Source organism: Gobius niger (genome assembly GCF_951799975.1).
Source record: "Gobius niger genome assembly, chromosome: 23".
Classification (NCBI taxonomy): Eukaryota; Metazoa; Chordata; class Actinopteri; order Gobiiformes; family Gobiidae; genus Gobius; species Gobius niger.
The window spans coordinates 127,501-140,695 of NC_136874.1; the positions used below are offsets into that span (position 1 = coordinate 127,501).

The 13,195-nt window shown below is 43.7% G+C and overlaps 1 protein-coding gene across 1 annotated transcript in view; it reads right to left on the minus strand.

The window, feature by feature from the left end:
* The window catches only part of LOC306981933 (coagulation factor VII-like), a gene marked incomplete at its 3' end in the record, with an annotated part of 32,007 nt that extends 19,315 nt beyond the window's left edge, over positions 1–12,692 (minus strand). Inside the window, exons 1-2 of the mRNA XM_079581672.1 lie at positions 12,607–12,692; positions 11,741–11,919 (exon numbers count right to left, since the gene is read on the minus strand). Of these exons, the coding sequence (XP_079437798.1) occupies positions 11,741–11,919; positions 12,607–12,682 (255 nt within the window). The 5' untranslated portion in view covers positions 12,683–12,692. The remainder of the gene's footprint in view (positions 1–11,740; positions 11,920–12,606) is intronic.
* Between the last annotated feature and the right edge of the window lie 503 nt (positions 12,693–13,195).

Below are 13,195 nucleotides of genomic sequence, written 5' to 3' on the forward strand. Positions count from 1 at the left end.
GCCCGGGGGCCAAATGTGGCCCTCAGACCAACGTTTGGTGGCCCTCGGCCTCTTGCTGAATCGGGACACATCATCAGAGAGAGTTTTTATTTGAAATGTAATAATTCCACACATTCTAAACAAACAACTAACCTTGTCCTGTGAGACGGAGCTGCAGGAGGTTTGAGCAGAAATAAAAGTGTGGGCGATATTTAAACCTCTGCTAGTCAAAGGTTTAGCGGCGCTAACGACTGATCTGTGGCCCTTCACCCTGGGCACGCTTCAGTGTGCGGCCCCCCAGGGAAACGTTTGGACCCCCCCGGTCTACAGCGAGTCCTTTCTGACCTGGTACTCGAGTACAGGAGTACAGAGTATAGTTACCAGCTGTTACTCGAGTACAGAGTATAGTTACCAGCTGTTACTCGAGTACAGAGTATAGTTACTGACCAGCTGTTACTCGAGTACAGAGTATAGTTACCAGCTGTTACTCGAGTACAGAGTATAGTTACCAGCTGTTACTCGAGTACAGGAGTATAGTTACCAGCTGTTACTCGAGTACAGAGTATAGTTACCGGCTGTTACTCGAGTACAGGAGTACAGAGTATAGTTACCAGCTGTTACTCGAGTACAGAGTATAGTTACCAGCTGTTACTCGAGTACAGAGTATAGTTACCGGCTGTTACTCGAGTACAGAGTATAGTTACCAGCTGTTACTCGAGTACAGGAGTACAGAGTATAGTTACCAGCTGTTACTCGAGTACAGAGTATAGTTACCAGCTGTTACTCGAGTACAGGAGTACAGAGTATAGTTACCGGCTGTTACTCGAGTATAGAGTATAGTTACCAGCTGTTACTCGAGTACAGGAGTACAGAGTATAGTTACCGGCTGTTACTCGAGTACAGGAGTACAGAGTATAGTTACCAGCTGTTACTCGAGTACAGAGTATAGTTACCAGCTGTTACTCGAGTACAGGAGTATAGTTACCAGCTGTTACTCGAGTACAGGAGTATAGTTACCAGCTGTTACTCGAGTACAGAGTATAGTTACCAGCTGTTACTCGAGTATAGAGTATAGTTACCAGCTGTTACTCGAGTACAGGAGTACAGAGTATAGTTACCAGCTGTTACTCGAGTACAGAGTATAGTTACCAGCTGTTACTCGAGTACAGGAGTACAGAGTATAGTTACCAGCTGTTACTCGAGTACAGAGTATAGTTACCAGCTGTTACTCGAGTACAGGAGTACAGAGTATAGTTACCGGCTGTTACTCGAGTATAGAGTATAGTTACCAGCTGTTACTCGAGTACAGGAGTACAGAGTATAGTTACCGGCTGTTACTCGAGTACAGGAGTACAGAGTATAGTTACCGGCTGTTACTCGAGTACAGGAGTACAGAGTATAGTTACCGGCTGTTACTCGAGTACAGGAGTACAGAGTATAGTTACCGGCTGTTACTCGAGTACAGGAGTACAGAGTATAGTTACCGGCTGTTACTCGAGTACAGGAGTACAGAGTATAGTTACCGGCTGTTACTCGAGTACAGGAGTACAGAGTATAGTTACCGGCTGTTACTCGAGTACAGGAGTACAGAGTATAGTTACCGGCTGTTACTCGAGTACAGGAGTACAGAGTATAGTTACCAGCTGTTACTCGAGTACAGGAGTACAGAGTATAGTTACCGGCTGTTACTCGAGTACAGGAGTACAGAGTATAGTTACCGGCTGTTACTCGAGTACAGGAGTACAGAGTATAGTTACCGGCTGTTACTCGAGTACAGAGTATAGTTACCAGCTGTTACTCGAGTACAGAGTATAGTTACCAGCTGTTACTCGAGTACAGGAGTACAGAGTATAGTTACCGGCTGTTACTCGAGTATAGAGTATAGTTACCAGCTGTTACTCGAGTACAGAGTATAGTTACCAGCTGTTACTCGAGTACAGGAGTACAGAGTATAGTTACCGGCTGTTACTCGAGTACAGGAGTACAGAGTATAGTTACCGGCTGTTACTCAAGTACAGGAGTACAGAGTATAGTTACCGGCTGTTACTCGAGTACAGGAGTACAGAGTATAGTTACCGGCTGTTACTCAAGTACAGGAGTACAGAGTATAGTTACCGGCTGTTACTCGAGTACAGGAGTATAGTTACCAGCTGTTACTCGAGTATAGAGTATAGTTACCAGCTGTTACTCGAGTACAGGAGTACAGAGTATAGTTACCGGCTGTTACTCGAGTATAGAGTATAGTTACCAGCTGTTACTCGAGTACAGGAGTATAGTTACCAGCTGTTACTCGAGTACAGAGTATAGTTACCAGCTGTTACTCGAGTATAGAGTATAGTTACCAGCTGTTACTCGAGTACAGAGTATAGTTACCAGCTGTTACTCGAGTATAGAGTATAGTTACCGGCTGTTACTCGAGTATAGAGTATAGTTACCAGCTGTTACTCGAGTACAGGAGTACAGAGTATAGTTACCGGCTGTTACTCGAGTATAGAGTATAGAGTATAGTTACCAGCTGTTACTCGAGTACAGGAGTACAGAGTATAGTTACCGGCTGTTACTCGAGTATAGAGTATAGAGTATAGTTACCAGCTGTTACTCGAGTACAGGAGTACAGAGTATAGTTACCGGCTGTTACTCGAGTATAGAGTATAGTTACCAGCTGTTACTCGAGTACAGGAGTATAGTTACCAGCTGTTACTCGAGTACAGAGTATAGCTACCAGCTGTTACTCGAATACAGAGTATAGTTACCAGCTGTTACTCGAGTACAGGAGTACAGAGTATAGTTACCGGCTGTTACTCGAGTATAGAGTATAGTTACCAGCTGTTACTCGAGTACAGAGTATAGAGTATAGTTACCAGCTGTTACTCGAGTACAGGAGTATAGTTACCAGCTGTTACTCGAGTACAGAGTATAGTTACCAGCTGTTACTCGAGTACAGAGTATAGTTACCAGCTGTTACTCGAGTACAGAGTATAGTTACCAGCTGTTACTCGAGTACAGAGTATAGTTACCAGCTGTTACTCGAGTATAGAGTATAGTTACCAGCTGTTACTCGAGTACAGAGTATAGTTACCAGCTGTTACTCGAGTACAGGAGTACAGAGTATAGTTACCGGCTGTTACTCGAGTATAGAGTATAGTTACCAGCTGTTACTCGAGTACAGGAGTACAGAGTATAGTTACCGGCTGTTACTCGAGTACAGGAGTACAGAGTATAGTTACCGGCTGTTACTCGAGTATAGAGTATAGTTACCAGCTGTTACTCGAGTACAGGAGTACAGAGTATAGTTACCGGCTGTTACTCGAGTATAGAGTATAGAGTATAGTTACCAGCTGTTACTCGAGTACAGGAGTACAGAGTATAGTTACCGGCTGTTACTCGAGTACAGGAGTACAGAGTATAGTTACCGGCTGTTACTCGAGTATAGAGTATAGTTACCAGCTGTTACTCGAGTACAGGAGTACAGAGTATAGTTACCAGCTGTTACTCGAGTACAGAGTATAGTTACCAGCTGTTACTCGAGTACAGAGTATAGTTACCAGCTGTTACTCGAGTACAGAGTATAGTTACCAGCTGTTACTCGAGTACAGAGTATAGTTTACCAGCTGTTACTCGAGTACAGGAGTACAGAGTATAGGTTACCAGCTGTTACTCGAGTACAGGAGTACAGAGTATAGTTACCGGCTGTTACTCGAGTATAGAGTATAGTTACCAGCTGTTACTCGAGTACAGGAGTACAGAGTATAGTTACCGGCTGTTACTCGAGTACAGGAGTACAGAGTATAGTTACCAGCTGTTACTCGAGTACAGGAGTACAGAGTATAGTTACCGGCTGTTACTCGAGTACAGGAGTACAGAGTATAGTTACCAGCTGTTACTCGAGTACAGGAGTATAGTTACCAGCTGTTACTCGAGTACAGAGTATAGTTACCAGCTGTTACTCGAGTACAGAGTATAGTTACCAGCTGTTACTCGAGTACAGAGTATAGTTACCAGCTGTTACTCGAGTACAGAGTATAGTTACCAGCTGTTACTCGAGTACAGAGTATAGTTACCGGCTGTTACTCGAGTACAGGAGTACAGAGTATAGTTACCAGCTGTTACTCGAGTACAGGAGTACAGAGTATAGTTACCGGCTGTTACTCGAGTACAGGAGTACAGAGTATAGTTACCAGCTGTTACTCGAGTACAGGAGTATAGTTACCGGCTGTTACTCGAGTACAGAGTATAGTTACCAGCTGTTACTCGAGTACAGGAGTATAGAGTATAGTTACCAGCTGTTACTCGAGTACAGGAGTATAGTTACCGGCTGTTACTCGAGTACAGGAGTATAGTTACCAGCTGTTACTCGAGTACAGGAGTATAGTTACCAGCTGTTACTCGAGTACAGGAGTATAGTTACCAGCTGTTACTCGAGTACAGAGTATAGTTACCAGCTGTTACTCGAGTACAGGAGTATAGTTACCGGCTGTTACTCGAGTACAGGAGTATAGTTACCAGCTGTTACTCGAGTACAGGAGTATAGTTACCGGCTGTTACTCGAGTACAGGAGTATAGTTACCAGCTGTTACTCGAGTACAGGAGTATAGTTACCGGCTGTTACTCGAGTACAGAGTATAGTTACCAGCTGTTACTCGAGTACAGGAGTATAGTTACCAGCTGTTACTCGAGTACAGAGTATAGTTACCAGCTGTTACTCGAGTACAGAGTATAGCTACCAGCTGTTACTCGAGTACAGAGTATAGTTACCAGCTGTTACTCGAGTACAGGAGTATAGTTACCAGTTGTTACTCGAGTACAGAGTATAGTTACCAGCTGTTACTCGAGTACAGAGTATAGTTACCGGCTGTTACTCGAGTACAGAGTATAGTTACCAGCTGTTACTCGAGTACAGGAGTATAGAGTATAGTTACCAGCTGTTACTCGAGTACAGAGTATAGTTACCAGTTGTTACTCGAGTACAGGAGTACAGAGTATAGTTACCAGCTGTTACTCGAGTATAGAGTATAGTTACCAGCTGTTACTCGAGTACAGAGTATAGTTACCAGTTGTTACTCGAGTACAGGAGTACAGAGTATAGTTACCAGCTGTTACTCGAGTATAGAGTATAGTTACCAGCTGTTACTCGAGTACAGAGTATAGTTACCAGTTGTTACTCGAGTACAGGAGTACAGAGTATAGTTACCAGCTGTTACTCGAGTACAGAGTATAGTTACCAGCTGTTACTCGAGTACAGGAGTATAGTTACCAGTTGTTACTCGAGTACAGAGTATAGTTACCAGCTGTTACTCGAGTACAGAGTATAGTTACCGGCTGTTACTCGAGTACAGAGTATAGTTACCAGCTGTTACTCGAGTACAGGAGTATAGTTACCAGCTGTTACTCGAGTACAGGAGTATAGTTACCAGCTGTTACTCGAGTACAGGAGTATAGTTACCAGTTGTTACTCGAGTACAGGAGTACAGAGTATAGTTACCAGTTGTTACTCGAGTACAGGAGTATAGTTACCAGCTGTTACTCGAGTACAGGAGTATAGTTACCAGCTGTTACTCGAGTACAGGAGTATAGTTACCAGCTGTTACTCGAGTACAGGAGTACAGAGTATAGTTACCAGTTGTTACTCGAGTACAGAGTATAGTTACCAGTTGTTACTCGAGTACAGGAGTATAGTTACCAGCTGTTACTCGAGTACAGGAGTATAGTTACCAGTTGTTACTCGAGTACAGGAGTATAGTTACCAGCTGTTACTCGAGTACAGGAGTATAGTTACCAGTTGTTACTCGAGTACAGGAGTATAGTTACCAGCTGTTACTCGAGTACAGGAGTATAGTTACCAGTTGTTACTCGAGTACAGGAGTATAGTTACCAGCTGTTACTCGAGTATAGAGTATAGTTACCAGCTGTTACTCGAGTATAGAGTATAGTTACCAGTTGTTACTCGAGTACAGAGTATAGTTACCAGCTGTTACTCGAGTACAGAGTATAGTTACCAGTTGTTACTCGAGTACAGGAGTATAGTTACCAGCTGTTACTCGAGTATAGAGTATAGTTACCAGCTGTTACTCGAGTATAGAGTATAGTTACCAGCTGTTACTCGAGTACAGAGTATAGTTACCAGCTGTTACTCGAGTATAGAGTATAGTTACCAGTTGTTACTCGAGTACAGAGTATAGTTACCAGCTGTTACTCGAGTACAGAGTATAGTTACCAGTTGTTACTCGAGTACAGGAGTATAGTTACCAGCTGTTACTCGAGTACAGAGTATAGTTACCAGTTGTTACTCGAGTACAGGAGTATAGTTACCAGCTGTTACTCGAGTACAGGAGTATAGTTACCGGCTGTTACTCGAGTATAGAGTATAGTTACCAGCTGTTACTCGAGTACAGGAGTACAGAGTATAGTTACCAGCTGTTACTCGAGTACAGGAGTATAGTTACCAGTTGTTACTCGAGTACAGGAGTACAGAGTATAGTTACCAGCTGTTACTCGAGTACAGGAGTATAGTTACCAGTTGTTACTCGAGTACAGAGTATAGTTACCAGCTGTTACTCGAGTACAGAGTATAGTTACCGGCTGTTACTCGAGTACAGAGTATAGTTACCAGCTGTTACTCGAGTACAGAGTATAGTTACCAGCTGTTACTCGAGTACAGAGTATAGTTACCAGCTGTTACTCGAGTACAGAGTATAGTTACCGGCTGTTACTCGAGTACAGGAGTACAGAGTATAGTTACCAGCTGTTACTCGAGTACAGAGTATAGTTACCAGCTGTTACTCGAGTACAGAGTATAGTTACCAGTTGTTACTCGAGTACAGGAGTACAGAGTATAGTTACCAGCTGTTACTCGAGTACAGAGTATAGTTACCAGCTGTTACTCGAGTACAGGAGTATAGTTACCAGCTGTTACTCGAGTACAGAGTATAGTTACCAGCTGTTACTCGAGTACAGAGTATAGTTACCAGTTGTTACTCGAGTACAGGAGTACAGAGTATAGTTACCAGCTGTTACTCGAGTACAGAGTATAGAGTATAGTTACCAGCTGTTACTCGAGTACAGAGTATAGAGTATAGTTACCAGCTGTTACTCGAGTACAGGAGTACAGAGTATAGTTACCAGCTGTTACTCGAGTACAGAGTATAGTTACCAGTTGTTACTCGAGTACAGGAGTATAGTTACCAGCTGTTACTCGAGTACAGGAGTACAGAGTATAGTTACCAGCTGTTACTCGAGTACAGAGTATAGTTACCAGCTGTTACTCGAGTACAGAGTATAGTTACCAGTTGTTACTCGAGTACAGGAGTATAGAGTATAGTTACCAGCTGTTACTCGAGTATAGAGTATAGTTACCAGCTGTTACTCGAGTATAGAGTATAGTTACCAGCTGTTACTCGAGTATAGAGTATAGTTACCAGCTGTTACTCGAGTATAGAGTATAGTTACCAGCTGTTACTCGAGTACAGAGTATAGTTACCAGCTGTTACTCGAGTATAGAGTATAGTTACCAGTTGTTACTCGAGTACAGAGTATAGTTACCAGCTGTTACTCGAGTACAGAGTATAGTTACCAGTTGTTACTCGAGTACAGGAGTATAGTTACCAGCTGTTACTCGAGTACAGAGTATAGTTACCAGTTGTTACTCGAGTACAGGAGTATAGTTACCAGCTGTTACTCGAGTACAGGAGTATAGTTACCGGCTGTTACTCGAGTATAGAGTATAGTTACCAGCTGTTACTCGAGTACAGGAGTACAGAGTATAGTTACCAGCTGTTACTCGAGTACAGGAGTATAGTTACCAGTTGTTACTCGAGTACAGGAGTACAGAGTATAGTTACCAGCTGTTACTCGAGTACAGGAGTATAGTTACCAGTTGTTACTCGAGTACAGAGTATAGTTACCAGCTGTTACTCGAGTACAGAGTATAGTTACCGGCTGTTACTCGAGTACAGAGTATAGTTACCAGCTGTTACTCGAGTACAGAGTATAGTTACCAGCTGTTACTCGAGTACAGAGTATAGTTACCAGCTGTTACTCGAGTACAGAGTATAGTTACCGGCTGTTACTCGAGTACAGGAGTACAGAGTATAGTTACCAGCTGTTACTCGAGTACAGAGTATAGTTACCAGCTGTTACTCGAGTACAGAGTATAGTTACCAGTTGTTACTCGAGTACAGGAGTACAGAGTATAGTTACCAGCTGTTACTCGAGTACAGAGTATAGTTACCAGCTGTTACTCGAGTACAGGAGTATAGTTACCAGCTGTTACTCGAGTACAGAGTATAGTTACCAGCTGTTACTCGAGTACAGGAGTATAGAGTATAGTGACCAGCTGTTACTCGAGTACAGAGTATAGTTACCAGCTGTTACTCGAGTACAGAGTATAGTTACCAGCTGTTACTCGAGTACAGGAGTATAGAGTATAGTGACCAGCTGTTACTCGAGTACAGAGTATAGTTACCAGTTGTTACTCGAGTACAGGAGTACAGAGTATAGTTACCAGCTGTTACTCGAGTACAGAGTATAGTTACCAGCTGTTACTCGAGTACAGAGTATAGAGTATAGTTACCAGCTGTTACTCGAGTACAGGAGTACAGAGTATAGTTACCAGCTGTTACTCGAGTATAGAGTATAGTTACCAGTTGTTACTCGAGTACAGAGTATAGAGTATAGTTACCAGCTGTTACTCGAGTACAGAGTATAGAGTATAGTTACCGGCTGTTACTCGAGTACAGGAGTACAGAGTATAGTTACCAGCTGTTACTCGAGTACAGAGTATAGAGTATAGTTACCGGCTGTTACTCGAGTACAGGAGTACAGAGTATAGTTACCAGCTGTTACTCGAGTATAGAGTATAGTTACCAGTTGTTACTCGAGTACAGAGTATGGAGTATAGTTACCAGCTGTTACTCGAGTACAGGAGTATAGTTACCAGCTGTTACTCGAGTACAGAGTATAGAGTATAGCTACCAGCTGTTACTCGAGTACAGGAGTATAGTTACCAGCTGTTACTCGAGTACAGGAGTATAGAGTATAGTTACCAGCTGTTACTCGAGTATAGAGTATAGTTACCAGTTGTTACTCGAGTACAGAGTATAGAGTATAGTTACCAGCTGTTACTCGAGTACAGGAGTATAGTTACCAGCTGTTACTCGAGTACAGGAGTATAGTGACCAGCTGTTACTCGAGTACAGGAGTATAGAGTATAGTTACCAGCTGATACTCGAGTACAGAGTATAGTTACCAGCTGTTACTCGAGTATAGAGTATAGTTACCAGCTGTTACTCGAGTACAGGAGTACAGAGTATAGTTACCAGCTGTTACTCGAGTATAGAGTATAGTTACCAGTTGTTACTCGAGTACAGGAGTACAGAGTATAGTTACCAGCTGTTACTCGAGTACAGGAGTATAGAGTATAGTTACCAGCTGTTACTCGAGTACAGAGTATAGTTACCAGCTGTTACTCGAGTACAGAGTATAGTTACCAGCTGTTACTCGAGTACAGGAGTACAGAGTATAGTTACCAGCTGTTACTCGAGTACAGAGTATAGTTACCAAGCTGTTACTCGAGTACAGGAGTACAGAGTATAGTTACCAGCTGTTACTCGAGTACAGGAGTACAGAGTATAGTTACCAGCTGTTACTCGAGTACAGGAGTACAGAGTATAGTTACCAGCTGTTACTCGAGTACAGAGTATAGTTACCAGCTGTTACTCGAGTACAGAGTATAGTTACCAGCTGTTACTCGAGTACAGGAGTACAGAGTATAGTTACCAGCTGTTACTCGAGTACAGAGTATAGTTACCAGCTGTTACTCGAGTACAGGAGTACAGAGTATAGTTACCAGCTGTTACTCGAGTACAGGAGTATAGTGACCAGCTGTTACTCGAGTACAGGAGTACAGAGTATAGTTACCAGCTGTTACTCGAGTACAGAGTATAGTTACCAGCTGTTACTCGAGTATAGAGTATAGTTACCAGCTGTTACTCGAGTATAGAGTATAGTTACCAGCTGTTACTCGAGTACAGGAGTGTAGAGTATAGTTACCAGCTGTTACTCGAGTACAGGAGTACAGAGTATAGTTACCAGCTGTTACTCGAGTATAGAGTATAGTTACCAGTTGTTACTCGAGTACAGGAGTACAGAGTATAGTTACCAGCTGTTACTCGAGTACAGGAGTATAGAGTATAGTTACCAGCTGTTACTCGAGTACAGGAGTACAGAGTATAGTTACCAGCTGTTACTCGAGTACAGAGTATAGTTACCAGTTGTTACTCGAGTACAGGAGTATAGTTACCAGCTGTTACTCGAGTACAGGAGTACAGAGTATAGTTACCAGCTGTTACTCGAGTACAGAGTATAGTTACCAGTTGTTACTCGAGTACAGAGTATAGTTACCGGCTGTTACTCGAGTACAGGAGTATAGAGTATAGTGACCAGCTGTTACTCGAGTACAGGAGTACAGAGTATAGTTACCAGCTGTTACTCGAGTATAGAGTATAGTTACCAGCTGTTACTCGAGTACAGGAGTACAGAGTATAGTTACCAGCTGTTACTCGAGTACAGAGTATAGTTACCAGCTGTTACTCGAGTACAGGAGTACAGAGTATAGTTACCAGTTGTTACTCGAGTACAGGAGTATAGTTACCAGCTGTTACTCGAGTACAGAGTATAGTTACCAGCTGTTACTCGAGTACAGAGTATAGTTACCAGCTGTTACTCGAGTACAGAGTATAGTTACCAGCTGTTACTCGAGTATAGAGTATAGTTACCAGCTGTTACTCGAGTACAGGAGTATAGTTACCAGCTGTTACTCGAGTACAGGAGTACAGAGTATAGTTACCAGCTGTTACTCGAGTACAGAGTATAGTTACCAGCTGTTACTCGAGTACAGAGTATAGTTACCAGCTGTTACTCGAGTACAGGAGTATAGTTACCAGCTGTTACTCGAGTACAGAGTATAGTTACCAGCTGTTACTCGAGTATAGAGTATAGTTACCAGTTGTTACTCGAGTACAGGAGTACAGAGTATAGTTACCAGCTGTTACTCGAGTACAGAGTATAGTTACCAGCTGTTACTCGAGTACAGGAGTATAGAGTATAGTTACCAGCTGTTACTCGAGTACAGAGTATAGTTACCAGCTGTTACTCGAGTACAGGAGTATAGTGACCAGCTGTTACTCGAGTACAGGAGTACAGAGTATAGTTACCAGCTGTTACTCGAGTACAGCGTATAGTTACCAGCTGTTACTCGAGTACAGAGTATAGAGTATAGTTACCAGCTGTTACTCGAGTACAGGAGTATAGTGACCAGCTGTTACTCGAGTACAGGAGTACAGAGTATAGTTACCAGCTGTTACTCGAGTACAGCGTATAGTTACCAGCTGTTACTCGAGTACAGAGTATAGAGTATAGTTACCAGCTGTTACTCGAGTACAGGAGTATAGTGACCAGCTGTTACTCGAGTACAGGAGTACAGAGTATAGTTACCAGCTGTTACTCGAGTATAGAGTATAGTTACCAGCTGTTACTCGAGTACAGAGTATAGTTACCAGCTGTTACTCGAGTACAGAGTATAGTTACCAGCTGTTACTCGAGTACAGAGTATAGTTACCAGCTGTTACTCGAGTACAGAGTATAGTTACCAGCTGTTACTCGAGTACAGGAGTATTCGAGTACAGGACTATAGAGTACAGGAGTATAGAGTACAGAGTATAGTTACTGACCAGCTGTTACTCGAGTACAGAGTATAGTTACTGACCAGCTGTTGCCTCTGGGGGAAGATCTCTCGAGCCTCTTCGTACGAACACTTCTCCTCCACACACTCGCGCTCCAGGTTCCCCGTCCTCAGCTCCTCCATGAACGAGTTGGCCCTTCGAGTCCGGACCAGGACCCGGTCTGAGCCCAGGACCGAGAGAGCGAGAGCCGGGTCCAGGAAGACTGAGGTCTGAGCCGGGTCCAGGACGACTGAAACCAGACCAGACACCATGAAACAAGACCAGGACCAGGACCAGGACCCGGTCTGAGCCCAGGACCGAGAGAGCGAGAGCCGGGTCCAGGAAGACTGAGGTCTGAGCCGGGTCCAGGACGACTGAAACCAGACCAGACACCATGAAACAAGACCAGGACCAGGACCAGGACCCGGTCTGAGCCCAGGACCGAGAGAGCGAGAGCCGGGTCCAGTACGACTGAAACCAGACCAGAGCCATGAAACAAGAGCGAGTGTCTGAGCTTCAGCCGTGAATAAGTTTCTTTTATTAAACAATAATAATATTAATAATATTATGAAAGTATCAGAAACAAAGGACAGGATCAATACAGGCCTGTATGCAGTAACTAGTAATATCTGTAGTAGTAGTAGTAGCAGTAGTAGCAGTAGTAGTAGTAGTAGCAGTAGTAGTATTTGTAGTTAAAGTCAGGGTTAAACAGAGAAACAGAAAAATCAATGTTTGGACTTTGAAACTGAAAAATCGTTCAAAATAACTCACGTAAAAACTGGCCCCAACGACTAAACCAGGACTAACCAGGACTAACCAGGACTAACCAGGACTAAACCAGGACTAACCAGGACTAACCAGGACTAACCCGGGTCTAACCCGGGTCTAACCCAGACCCTCAGCGCCTCACCTGAGCCCCAGGTGCATGCTGGGAGGAGGAAGAGTCCGAGGAAAAGGACGAAGACGCCGCCGACGAACTCGGCCATTTTGTTCTGTCCAAAGTCTGAGCCAAAAACAAACATGAGCGAAACACAGACAGTCGTCCTGACGGAGGAGAAACACTGGCCAAATAAGGACAGACAGTCGTCCGGACGGAGGAGAAACACCGGCCAAATAAGGACAGACAGTCGTCCGGACGGAGGAGATGGACCAACCTTTAATGGAGCAACAGGAAGCGTGTGAGAGTGTGGTTTTCCTGCTGCCGTCAGATTAAAATGTCAGAGACAAAGCTGTGGTCCTCATGGAGCTGTGGTCCTCATGGAGCTGTGGTCCTCATGGAGCTGTGGTCCTCATGGAGCTGTGGTCCTCATGGAGCTGTGGTCCTCATGGAGCTGTGGTCCTTGTGGAGCTGTGGTCCTCATGGAGCTGTGGCCTCCCTGTGAGGACCACACTCCACTTTATTTCTACAGCACATTTAAACAACAGAACGTTTCCAAACAGCTGCACACGGAACAAAATCAATACAACCAAAACAACAAATGAGCTCTACTGATATATGG